The 12,702-nt window shown below is 30.0% G+C and overlaps 2 protein-coding genes across 2 annotated transcripts; both read left to right on the top strand.

Moving 5' to 3' along the window:
- Positions 1-1,817: 1,817 nt before the first annotated feature.
- On the top strand, positions 1,818-4,138 carry LOC102590861 (uncharacterized). Its single transcript, XM_015304803.1, is given in 3 exon segments — positions 1,818-1,966; positions 3,767-3,869; positions 3,871-4,138. Coding segments are annotated over 3 exon segments (312 nt in total). The 5' UTR covers positions 1,818-1,910; the 3' UTR covers positions 4,024-4,138.
- Positions 4,139-7,600: 3,462 nt separating this feature from the next.
- LOC102584603 (4-coumarate--CoA ligase 2) lies at positions 7,601-11,680 on the top strand. Its single transcript, XM_006366215.2, has 6 exons — positions 7,601-8,275; positions 8,681-9,148; positions 10,051-10,249; positions 10,662-10,875; positions 10,970-11,072; positions 11,356-11,680. The coding sequence occupies exons 1-6, from the start codon at positions 7,733-7,735 to the stop codon at positions 11,473-11,475; spliced, it is 1,647 nt and encodes a 548-aa protein (XP_006366277.1). The 5' UTR covers positions 7,601-7,732; the 3' UTR covers positions 11,476-11,680.
- The last annotated feature ends 1,022 nt before the right edge of the window (positions 11,681-12,702 follow it).

Below are 12,702 nucleotides of genomic sequence, written 5' to 3'. Positions count from 1 at the left end.
TTACCCTCCTCAGACCCCACTTATGGGATTACATTGGTAAGTTGTTGTTGATGGCTCTCTAGTAAGCCAAGTCGTGGAAGATACTTGAAATGAGAAAAAAAAAATTGGACTTATCTTGCATAAATATCAATTAATTATGGTTCCTCCTTTACTTTCAATCAATAATGATTATGTTCTTGATGTGATCTGCAATTATCCATGCTAGCAACACCAACCTAACATGTTACCTACTACCAAAGATATGATGTAGTGGATGGGGCCTAAGTAGTGCGAATCTAGAATTGTTAGATTCCAATGCAGGTACCGAATGTATATTACCTAGTGTAATATCATAAGTGAGTTTGTTGGGGGGTGGGGGGTGGATTTTGGAGTGTGGCTGTTATTTGTTCACTCTAGATGAAGTGAAGATAAGGCCTGTGAGCAACTTAACTAGGAATGGAAAAAGAAACTTTCATAATGTAACCATATTTCCATTGCCCAGTTAGGTGTGTGGACCAGTTAGATGGATAAGAAAATCATTGCACAACTCATTATTTTAGCAAAATGGATATTCACTATTCACTATTCACTTCAGCAGTAGTGGATTATGACATATCCAAAAAAACTCTTTGGGAGTTACTTCTATTTTATTTTAATTTTCTTGAGGATATGCAAAGTTGTTTGAAGGAGTGATCTCATCCACGACATCTAATTAATCAAGTCAATTATTGACCAAATTTTGTGAGTGGCCTTTCCACAATGCAAGGACTAACTAAAAGTGTGTGATGCTCATGATGAACATTATTTAATCATATTATTTTTCACCGTCCCCCTGTGTATTAATTTATTTGAAAGAAATTTAACTATAATCAATATTTACTTTTTTTCTTGATAAGATGATTTGTAATCACAAATTTTGTTACCAGATTTTAACTAAAAACTCTTTATTTTTTAAAACTTTGTGACTAGTTGATCAAACATGGACATATAATTAAGTTGGACAAGACTCGTACCGTTAGTTTGCTTACAAGGTCAGGATCAAATCCCCATAATGTTTGAAACAACGTGTTTATTAGTTTATTTTATTTTCCCTTTTTCTGGTTGAAATTTCTAGAAAGAAAAAATAATAATTTAGCTGATGGTATTACTTATTAGTTATTAGCCATTGGGGGTGTAAAAAATTAGTCTATATATGCATGATTCACCTATTTCCTCAAGTTTGGACCGGTTAATAACTCGTTCAATTCAACGGCTGATATATAGCCGAAATCATCCAAGGAGAAATTATCATTTTTTTAAATATGTTATTGGAAGAATACTATTTTTAATTCCTCAATTATAGATAAATTCTTATATTTCCCCATTCTAGAAGGGAACAATTCAATGATGAAGAGGTCACACCAATAACAATAATTTTGTAAATTCAAATCTCAATTACTAGACATTTCTACACCTCCCAAATCCCATCAACTATGTGCCAAAAAAAAAAAATATAACTTTGTTGGCGATGAAAAGTGACAAATATTTCATAAAATTAGAGCTGTATAAAATTGATTCGAACATTATAGTTTTAAAAAAGAAGATATATAATCGTTACAAATAGATAGGGGATAAAGAAAAAGGATATAGATATGATCTAGAAGTTAATTTTATCTAGTATACTTCCATATCCTGTGGAACTAACATTATCATATCGTTATGACAAAGGATTATGGTCCATCATTATTCTATGCACATGCGACGATTTTTTTTTTAATAATAAAAACAATGAATATATCCTTAGCTTCTTTCTTGGGAAACTAAATTATCCATAACCAATTAATTAACCACCCTTTACTTGTAAGTATATTGAACTACTATAAAAATGGAAAAGCCTTTGGCTAGCTAGCAAATACATCACTTAAAAACACAACAAATTGGTCAGTGAAAAAATGGCAACTGCAGCAGCTGGTAGAGGAGCACAGTCCATGAACTTCATGTATATCAAGTAAGTACAAAATATTTCAGCTAAAACCTTTTTTTTTAAGGGAATGATCACGTACATTAAGCTCAGCGGCGAAACTAAGAATTTTACTGATGGTGTTCAAAATTTTACTATATATTTCTAAAAAGTTGGTTTGACCTATATATTCAATATGATTTTCTACATGTACAATACAATTTTTCGTTAAAGAGTATTTGAATGACCACCTTGAATCAATTTACGCTCCTGATTTTAGCTAGGAAAGATTACAGTATGAATTTTAATGAAAAGTAAATTTTTGGAAATGCATATATCATAATTTAATCTCATTTAATCTCATAAAAGAAAAGTTGTCTTCAAAGACGTACAATTTCTTGGAAGCGGAAGGTAGACTTAGCTAAAACTAAGTCACAAAGGAGGAAAACGATTCATATATGATTAAAAATATATTATAGGTTTATTAGAGGACTTTTAATATTAATAATATTACATTAACTTTTTTTCATTTGATGTGAAATTACTTGAATTAACCTCTAATAAAATAATGAAAATTCATAATTATGATGGTCGATCATAATTCATACGTAGCATATTGACTACATATTGGATCAACTCCTACTACATCCATCTATTTTTTGTCACTGAAGGCACAGTGCAAGTAAGCAACTTATGAAGATATATAAAAATGAAAAATTGACATAAATAGCTGTCAATCAAAATAGTACATACAGTAGATATTTTCTTAATATTAATTTCAACTAAAGTTAAGTTCAAATTTTGTGGCCATATATATGCAACTCTTATCAGAAATATGTGATGTTGACAGAGGCGTATCTAGAGGGGGTGCTGTGGGGTCACGTGAATTCATGCTTCCCTCTCAAGAATAATGTTATATTTTTTAAAAAATATTTAAATATAGATGTGTGAATCCATGTTCAAAGTATATCATATAATAATGCGATGATGATTGGATGCATGTCTCTAAGTGAGGATATAAATTTAAATCTTATATCTATCTTGTCTCTGTGAGTAACACCTTTTCCAAGTGGTTATCGGTTACACTTTTGACGTTTCAGCTAATTTTGCTTTTGTTTTTTTCCTTTAATCTTTCAAAATTTTCAAGTGTGTTACATTGAAAATTCCTAAAAAATTTAACATTGTAAATTTTTATTTAATTAAATCAAATGTGTATATTAAAATTTAAAACTAGTAGTATTATACATTTTGAACCTATAATTTTTAAAATTCAATGGTTCATATATGAACTAAAAGTCAAATTGATCAAATTTATATTTAAAATATATTTTTTCGTAATCGTGCCTCTGGACTCATGTTGCGTGTGTGAATTGTGATCATTTGTCCAATCCATCAAACAAATTTTCTATCTCTCTTTCTCACTCCAGTTGGTCCCTTACCTAGTTACCTTTAATTATTTAGCAATATTATATGTGGCATTAAACGTTTTAAATGGACAAGTTGGACTGAATTGAACGAATCAAAATGAAAGGAAGCAATAAATGTTTTGTCTATTAATATCCTATGAAAGATTACTTGGGGGCCGATGAAATGGACTAGACAAATTATCATAATCTAACTTGTTAACTCTAATAAGTAATAACGTATCTCAATATGTTTTGAATTGAGACGAAATGATTTTTATCAAAATAAAGAACCGTTCAAAATATATGAACTGAGTAATGCTACAAAACGTTTCGTTTATTAACAGTATAAATAAATTTTGAAGTTCAACTATAACGATCTTTATCTCATGTATCAGACGAACCTAATAACGGTAGCACGAGTCTTATAGTATGTTGTACACAGGCCAATCCTGCGTAAAGCGTATCACAGAAAAAGCACATCACCAGAGATGATTAGTGATACAGTTAAATTGAACGGTGAAGATCAAGTGAAGAGGTGTGATGAAAAATAATCATGATGATAGTTGGTGGGTCCCAGATGACCGCACTGGAATATTTTATCCAAAGGGTCAACAAAAAGTCATTGAAGATGTTCCTTCTGCTGCAGCAAAGGATTTTGGAGCTGTTAATTGGTTTTCTAATCATGAAGATTATCTATAATTAATTAATTTGTTGCAAAATGTAATTTGCTTCTACCTCTAAAAATGTTGTATCCTCCTATTGTTTAAGTTGCTTTGTTTTATAAACAATCATGTCAAACTTTATAAATAATACTCCCTCCGTTTCAAAAAGAGCGACTTAGTTTGACTTGACATGGAGTTTAAGAAAATAAAAACAAGACTTTTGAATCTTGTGGTCCTAAATTAAAGTTATGTCAAATATATAAAATTGCCCTTTAATCTTGTGGCGTTAAACATATCACGTGGAAAATGTTATAAAAAAAAAAGGTCATTCTTTTTTAAACATACTAAAAGAAAAGTATGTCATTCTTTTTAAAACAGAGGGAGTAATATCTTACTTGAATAGTTTAATTGACATCAAACTAATGTTGGAAAAAATTATGAATAGTATCGTTAATTTCATTCACGCAAGGTGTACGTGAGGTCCAATATAAGTCATGTTTTGAAAATAATATTTTTGACATTCTGAAGCGCTATTAAAAATATGTCTAAAAACATATGGCTCATCTTTATCAAGATAACAAAAGACTTGTCATATTAGTATTTTTGAAAATGACTCATATTATACAAGTATTCAGTGTAATTAACTCGAGAAAATGATCAAAATGGTCCTTAATGTATATGTGTTGCTTTATTTTGGTCCTTAATGAATCACACATGATTGAAATGGTCCTTAATCTATTACAAAAAGTGTTCACTTTAGTCTTTTACCCTAAATCTAACCAAAATTACAAAATAAGATGTTATATTTAACGGTGGATCTCACATGCTAACAAAATATAATAATGTTATTTTCTTTGCAAGCTCCAAAAAAAGAGCTCCATGATTATCATCATTTTTCTAACAAAAAATATTATTTTCTCTCTTAAAATATTATTTTATCTCTCGATTTCTAAATATTGTTCTCTATTCTCATTTATGCATATTAAAATTCATGTTTATATATGATGTAGCTTTGTGGAAAATCACTTAGCTAAGCTTTGGGTATCTTATTTTATTGGAGATTTTATGGTATTTTCTATTTACTGATTCGATCGTAAAATTTTGAATTTTTCTATATGTTTTTTGTGATAAAAAATTGTTCCGTCATTTTGATTCACTGAAGTAAGCAATTTTCACATTATCATTAACAATTAAGGAAGCTTTTGCATTAGATTCCATCAAGTTGTTGTTTTGGGCTCATTTAGATCTTTATTTAAGCTTGAATAAACTATCGACAATAACACCAGAAGGAGTATAATTTAACAACTAAAAACTGCTTTGGAGTTAAAATAATATTTATGAAAAGAGAAAATAATGAATTTTGTTAGAGAAAGTAGAGAAAATGGTGGCGTCTATGGAGCTATTTATTTAGGGCTAACAAAGAAGATAACAATGGTATAGTTTGTTAGCTACATGTGGGACCCACCGTTAAAAATAACACCTTCTTTTGACATCTTTGTTAGATTTAGGGTGAAAGACTAAAATGAACACGTTTTGTAATACATTAAGGACCATTTCAATCATGTGTGATATATTAAGGACCAAAATAAAGCAACACATGTACATTAAGGACCATTTTGATCATTTTCTCTAATTAACTCTAAATATATTATTATTAATTAAGTAGGTCGAACTTAGAAAGGAAATTCAAATTTCAAATTACAAATACCACAAGATTGCTCGTGGTATGGGAGGAACCTAGAGATAATGTTGAACTGTATATCACACATAAATGTTTGGGTAATGGAGCAACCACAAACTTTTGTTTTGATAGTTGACACTCATTGGTCCACAATTTTTTATTTTTTTTTATAGGGAGCGCTTTAGTTTTTCTGAAGTGAAATTTTATGTTGTATAGATTTAAATTAGTTAAAGTTCAATATAAATATCAAACATCAAATAAAAATATATTACTTATCTTTGATACGCCTCAATTTGTCAACAAGACTCAATTTTGAACTCGCTCATCTAAGATATTTAGGTCTCAACACAAGTTTTTGTCTTATAATTTGACAAGTCATATACTCCCTCCGTTTCACAAAGAATGACCTACTTTGACTTGGCGCAGAATTTAAGAGTAACAATTTAGGCCCATCAGTGTTTTTATTACACGTTTTTGCCTTATCACAATGCATATGTGTAATTTAAAATATTATCATAATTGTTGTTACATAATTTTCTTCCATATTTGATCATTATTTCCTTATGAGGATATTTATTCTCTGTAGTTTTAATATTTTTCTTTCATGTTAGTATTATCATATATAGGTCAATTGACCAAACTAATATTATAAACTCTTTTTTGTAGTTTTTCTTTACCATTTGATTTATCACTGCCAAGAAATACAAATTATAAATTTTCGTTAACGTATAAATACACTATTATTTGGGGAAGCGGATATAATGGATTGATGAGTCAATATCCAATTTCTATAAGGGTGGTTTTTGATGTGGTTGAAGCAAAGACCAACATCTTTTGGATAACATATGTCATTGGAGTGATTTCTAGATTAACCAAAATGATTAATCAATCTTCACATAATTAATTATAAAAACGAAGTAATTTTTACATTGACTGCCTATTTAATTAGGACGGAAAGTACTATATTAAAGTTATTATATATGCCATGAGATCCATGAAGGAGCGAAGAAAGTGGAATTAGTCAAAGTTCATTAGTGAATAACAAATTTCTACTAAATTAACCCTAGTCAATATATGTTTGATAATTTATAATGTATTATTTTATTTGAGAGACCTCTTACTATTTATGCAATTTTGCTGAATTAGTCATTTCGTACCTTTTTACTAAATGACAATTCACATCAATATATAGGAAATTAAAGTTACGAATAATATGAGACTAGGAGGACAGTTTTGACCTTATTTTAAAAATAAATCTAATTTTGCTACGCTATATATAAATCAATTCTAATGATCACCTACCACCCAGTTTAGGTTATTGATTTGTTCATCATATTTTATGTAACACCTACTTACAGGTAGTAATTTAAAACTCATTAAACATAATATTATGTGTAGATCAGTAGGTGAAAATGTCACCGTCCGGGGGCCATCAACAACCCGTTCCGGCATATTGCGGTAGGTGAAATTTTATTTGTAGAAAAAGTCTTCTAACATTTTTTGAAGGTCAACTTTGAGTACCACCTAACTTTTGGACCCCAAATCCTCATCAAAGAACCACTTTCACCAACCACACCTCTTCATGTCCTCACATTTCTTTTCTTCTTTTGTCCGGAGTGAACATTAGAGTGCCGATAAAATTTGAATTGCACATTGAATGACCCATATAAAGATGACGCTTTGAACAAAATTTTCTCCATATATATTCAGAGCTCGAAGCTGATATCTCTGATTAAGGATGAAACAGTTTCACCACTACACTACAATTTGTTATGTTGTCACATTTCTAATATCCCCTAGAAAAATATTTTAAAAAAATTCCATGAACTACCCCTAAACAACCCTAAATTCCCGTCAAGTCCTTCTCACCAACTCTCTAGTTTGGCTTCACGTCTTCAACAACACATACTCATATATATATACTACACCTTTGAACATTCATCTTCAGGACACCTAAAAAAAGTCTTCAACACTTTTTCTTTATTGCTCTTAACGTGCCCAAAATTTCAAACTATAGTACTACTTTTTTTTACTTCTTCTCATCAAGTCTCAAAAGCTAAGCAAAATGACGAATATAACGATGGAGAACGAAACAAAACAAGGCGATATAATTTTTCGATCGAAGCTCCCTGATATTTACATCCCGAATCATCTTCCGTTACACTCATATTGTTTCGAAAACATTTCGGAATTTAAATCGCGCCCGTGTTTAATCGACGGGGCGAATAATCAAATTTATACGTACGCTGATGTTGAGCTCAATTCGAGAAAAGTTGCAGCTGGTCTTCATAAGCAATTTGGGATCCAACAAAAGGATACAATTATGATCTTATTGCCAAATTCGCCAGAATTTGTGTACGCCTTCCTTGGTGCGTCGTACCTCGGCGCGATTTCGACGATGGCTAATCCTTTGTTTACGTCTGCTGAAGTTGTGAAGCAAGCTAAGGCTTCTAATGCTAAGATCATTGTCACGCAAGCGTGCCATGTGAACAAGGTGAAGGATTATGCATTGGAGAATGATGTGAAGATTGTGTGTATTGACTCTGCACCGGAGGGTTGTGTTCACTTCTCCGAGTTGATTCAGGCTGATGAGCATGAAATCCCTCAGGTAATACTGTGTGATTATCTTATCTAATAGTTAATTGAGAAAACATATTTATTAGTTACGTAATTATGTTATGTTGAGACTTGTACTCTCCTTACGTACAAACTTGGTTCTTTTTCACTGGTCAAACACGTGAAGATGTTTTTTGGGTGATGATCATGGTGAATAAACCGAGGATTTGTGCATATTTTGTTATCATGTTAAATTGTATAAATATTAATTAGTTAGTTGCTTAATTATATAGTACTATATTATGTGGAGAAATGCCTTATTTTGGGGGTAGATTCTTTTTCACTAGTCAAACTATGTGTGAATATTCTCTACTTTCTAGGTTCTTTTGAGATTTTTAATCTGTTTTAATACCATGTTGAGTTATACGATCATTTTAACTAAAAGATATCTCAACAGGTGGAAATCCAACCCGACGATGTGGTGGCGTTGCCGTATTCCTCAGGAACAACCGGTCTACCTAAAGGTGTCATGTTGACACACAAGGGACTAGTCACAAGTGTGGCACAACAAGTTGATGGTGAAAATCCAAACTTGTACATCCATAGTGAGGATGTGTTGCTTTGTGTGTTGCCCTTGTTTCATATATATTCCCTCAATTCCATTTTGCTATGTGGATTAAGAGTTGGAGCAGCAATTTTGATTATGCAAAAATTTGATATTGTTCCATTCTTGGAATTAATACAAAATTACAAGGTGACAATAGGGCCATTTGTGCCACCTATTGTTTTGGCCATTGCTAAGAGTCCTATGGTTGATAATTATGATTTATCATCAGTAAGAACCGTTATGTCTGGGGCTGCACCATTAGGAAAAGAACTTGAAGACACTGTTCGAGCCAAAATTCCTAATGCTAAACTTGGTCAAGTAAGATTCTTATTTCCTAACAACTTCCTAATTAATATTTTTTTATTTAATTACACATATCAAATTGTTCACATTAATTTAGGCTGGCGTTTGTTTTTATAGTAGTACTTATATATATGATTAGTTAATTGTTGATTTTGATTTGACTTGATCTAAGTTCAGATCTCAATACACATTGTTGCTTAATTGCTGAATATTTTACACTAATTATAGGGATTAATTAAGCTTAATTTCACATGTTAATAAGGCTTTTGTTTGGAATTTTCTAGTTTTTCCCTAGAAATTTCCTTGTGGTTGGTAAACGTCTAATCTCAAGTTGCTGAAAAGATTCAATCAATTAAAAAATATTGCAATGAAGCAACTCCACTTTTCTTATACAAGACATAAATAAAATTTAAACCATCAAATCCATTTATAATTTAATAGGTAATAAAAGGTAGTAATTATTTATAGCAAACACTCGTTAGAGCTTAAATTGAGTATCATATTTTACTTGTTTAGTATGAAAAATTAAGAAATAATTTATCATTTAATTTATAATTTACCTTTTATTAACTATAATAATTTTTCAAAAAATATTACATTTATTATATTAAATAGGCATTCTTTTATTACGTTTAAGGTTGTAACAAGGTCGTACAAGATAAGTAAAAATAGACAGATCGGGAGTAATATGTCATATCACATTTTTGATACTGATATCCCAAGTCATATCTACCAAGTAAATGAACACAAATGAACAATTTTGTCGATTTAATTAAGACACACATGATAGTGATTTTCCTAATCATATTTTACAATAAATTAAGGTGACTTGGCTAATATGAGTAATTATATTATAAAACAAAGTTAAAATAATAGTGATTGATCATTTGATTGTGATTGTTTTTTATTATGTATAGGGCTATGGGATGACAGAAGCCGGACCAGTGTTGGCTATGTGCTTGGCATTTGCTAAAGAACCCTTCGAAATTAAATCTGGAGCATGTGGGACTGTTGTTAGAAATGCTGAGATGAAAATTGTGGATCCCGATACTGGCAAATCTCTTCCTAGGAACCAATCCGGAGAGATTTGTATAAGAGGCGACCAAATTATGAAAGGTACGTTATCAGACGAACCATTAGTTGAGTGATTTTTCTATCATAAAAAAAATAATTTCGATCATTATTTACTCAATAATTTCCAAAAGAAAAATGACAAAAAGAAAATAAAACTTCCATTCTTCCACTTTAACACTTTAACGGGAGTCAATATCTTCAAGTGGGGTCAAAATATTATAAATGTGCATTTTTATATTTTTAAAATTATATCTACCGTTGATTATATAGATTTGGTACAACTAATTCATAAAGTGTGTGTCACGTTGGGCCACTAGCAAAAAATATATGTATTTAATCATTATGTCGTGATGGAACATAATTAATGAATTTATATGAATTTTTTTTTCTAAATGTTTGATTGATATGTAGTTGACCTGAATTTGAATCAAATTAATATGAATATTGTATACAGGTTACCTAAATGATCCGGATGCCACTACAGGAACAATAGACAAAGAAGGGTGGTTACATACGGGCGACATTGGTTATATCGACAACGATGACGAGCTTTTCATTGTGGATCGTTTAAAGGAATTGATAAAATACAAAGGATTTCAAGTGGCTCCTGCTGAACTTGAAGCCCTTCTCCTCAATCATCCCAATATTTCGGATGCTGCTGTTGTTCCGTAAGTCAATAATTATAATAAGATCGCGCTTTTGGCACAATAATGTTAATGCATCGAACTTTCGAAATTCTAATAATTGTTTAAATTTGCGCAGAATGAAAGACGAGCAAGCAGGAGAAGTTCCAGTGGCTTTTGTTGTTAGATCAAATGGCTCCACAATTACTGAAGATGAAGTCAAAGAATTCATAACAAAACAGGTTAGTCTAATTCATTTATTTTCATTTGACAAATTTTGTCAAATCGAGATTATTTTTTCATTCAATTGGTTGGCTATCTAAATTTTATGTTATTGGTGATTGTTGTTTCTCTACCTTGTCATTTCCTCTCCATTTTTTCCCTCTCCTACCCCTATAAAAACATTTTTTAACAAAATCAATAAATTGTGATCCTTCACTTGATATAATTACTACGTACTTTTGGTAACATTTGTATCATAAAATGGGTTTTTCTAATTTTTGTTATTTTAAATTGAATTTTCAGGTGATATTTTACAAGAGGATAAAGAGGGTATTTTTTGTGGATGCTGTTCCTAAATCTCCATCGGGCAAAATCCTTAGAAAGGACTTGAGAGCTAAATTAGCTGCTGGATTTCCAAATTAAATACTACTTTATACTTTAATGGCGATCGACAATAACTATAACCAGTTCTTTTTTTCATTATTAAAAGTTACGTATTTTGTTCTTTGAATTGTATTTGTACGTTCAACCACCTGCCTCTATACGGTTAAAATTAATTAACCAATTTGGCAAAAGGAGGAAAATGTATGTAAATTTGAATGCAAGGGACTTCAAATTTTTTTTTAAATGTCTTTTACTATTGATTTGATATCATATTGCATTTAGTCATGTAAAAAAATTTTCACCAGAAATCCCGTGAATTTATTGAAACATTATAAGTTTTCTTTCTAGCTTATCTTTTTTAATGGCAACAGGGCTAGGTTGATTTTCTAAAATAATTATTATTTTGTCTTGTTATTTTTAATAAAAATGACAACTAAAATGGACAAAAGAAAGTATCAAATCATAGTGATAAGTTTTGACTTTTAAGCTATCGAGTTACCATGAAATATTTTATTATGTACGAGGCACAAGTATGAGGTGGCCGATAATACTTGTATGAGCCTCTACTTATATTGTGCCAAGTGGAAAGTTGGATCCCATTTCAGAAAATGACCCAAATTCCTTTTTCTCTCTTCTTTTCAATGATTTTTTTCTTTTTCTTACTTTTTTTACTTCTTTTTCTTTGGTTTTTTTTTTCCAATCATTGTTCCAAATTTTCTACTTCCATACTTTAATATTTTTATTCATGGAAAATATGAAATTCAAAATGTTTTACCTGATTCATTCTATTTCTAACATTTTGATATTATTTTTCATCTCAAAATTAATTATTTATATTACTAAAAATAGTTAGATAAAATTATTTGTTAATTTACAAAGATATAATTAATTATAATTTTTCTATTTTATTATAACAATTATTCTTTTTGCCATTTCCAAGCTAACTAAGTGACCTTTTTTAGAGTTTCCTCCTTCATTTTTTTTTCATTTACGCCCCTATTCAGTCTATTTGTGTTTTTATGTTTTCAAATATTTTTTCTTCTTTAAGATTTTTTAACCAAATCTAATTTTATATTTTGATCTAATTAGTTTATGATTTTTCCTTTTTATGTAGTGAATTTTGATTTAATTTTTATCATCATTATATAAGTTTTTACTTTATTATTATAATATTATTTTTTCTATTCTATGTATAAATTCATATTATATAATAATAAATTTTTATTTGTATTTAATTTTCGGTTTATAAAATCAAGATATAAGTAA

The sequence above is a fragment of the Solanum tuberosum genome, unplaced genomic scaffold (genome assembly GCF_000226075.1).
Source record: "Solanum tuberosum cultivar DM 1-3 516 R44 unplaced genomic scaffold, SolTub_3.0 scf00578, whole genome shotgun sequence".
Taxonomy (NCBI): Eukaryota; Viridiplantae; Streptophyta; class Magnoliopsida; order Solanales; family Solanaceae; genus Solanum; species Solanum tuberosum.
The sequence above is the reverse complement of the archived record's forward strand: the minus strand, read 5'-3'. Positions and strand labels throughout refer to the sequence as shown.

Excerpts from the sequence above, each read along its gene's own strand:
- LOC102584603 (XM_006366215.2), top strand. The coding sequence starts at position 7,733 with ATGACGAATATAACGATGGAGAACGAAACAAAACAAGGCGATATAATT. Across the intron at positions 8,276-8,680 it reads ATGAGCATGAAATCCCTCAG|GTGGAAATCCAACCCGACGA; the intron begins GTAATACTGTGT and ends ATATCTCAACAG. Across the intron at positions 10,876-10,969 it reads TCGGATGCTGCTGTTGTTCC|AATGAAAGACGAGCAAGCAG; the intron begins GTAAGTCAATAA and ends AAATTTGCGCAG.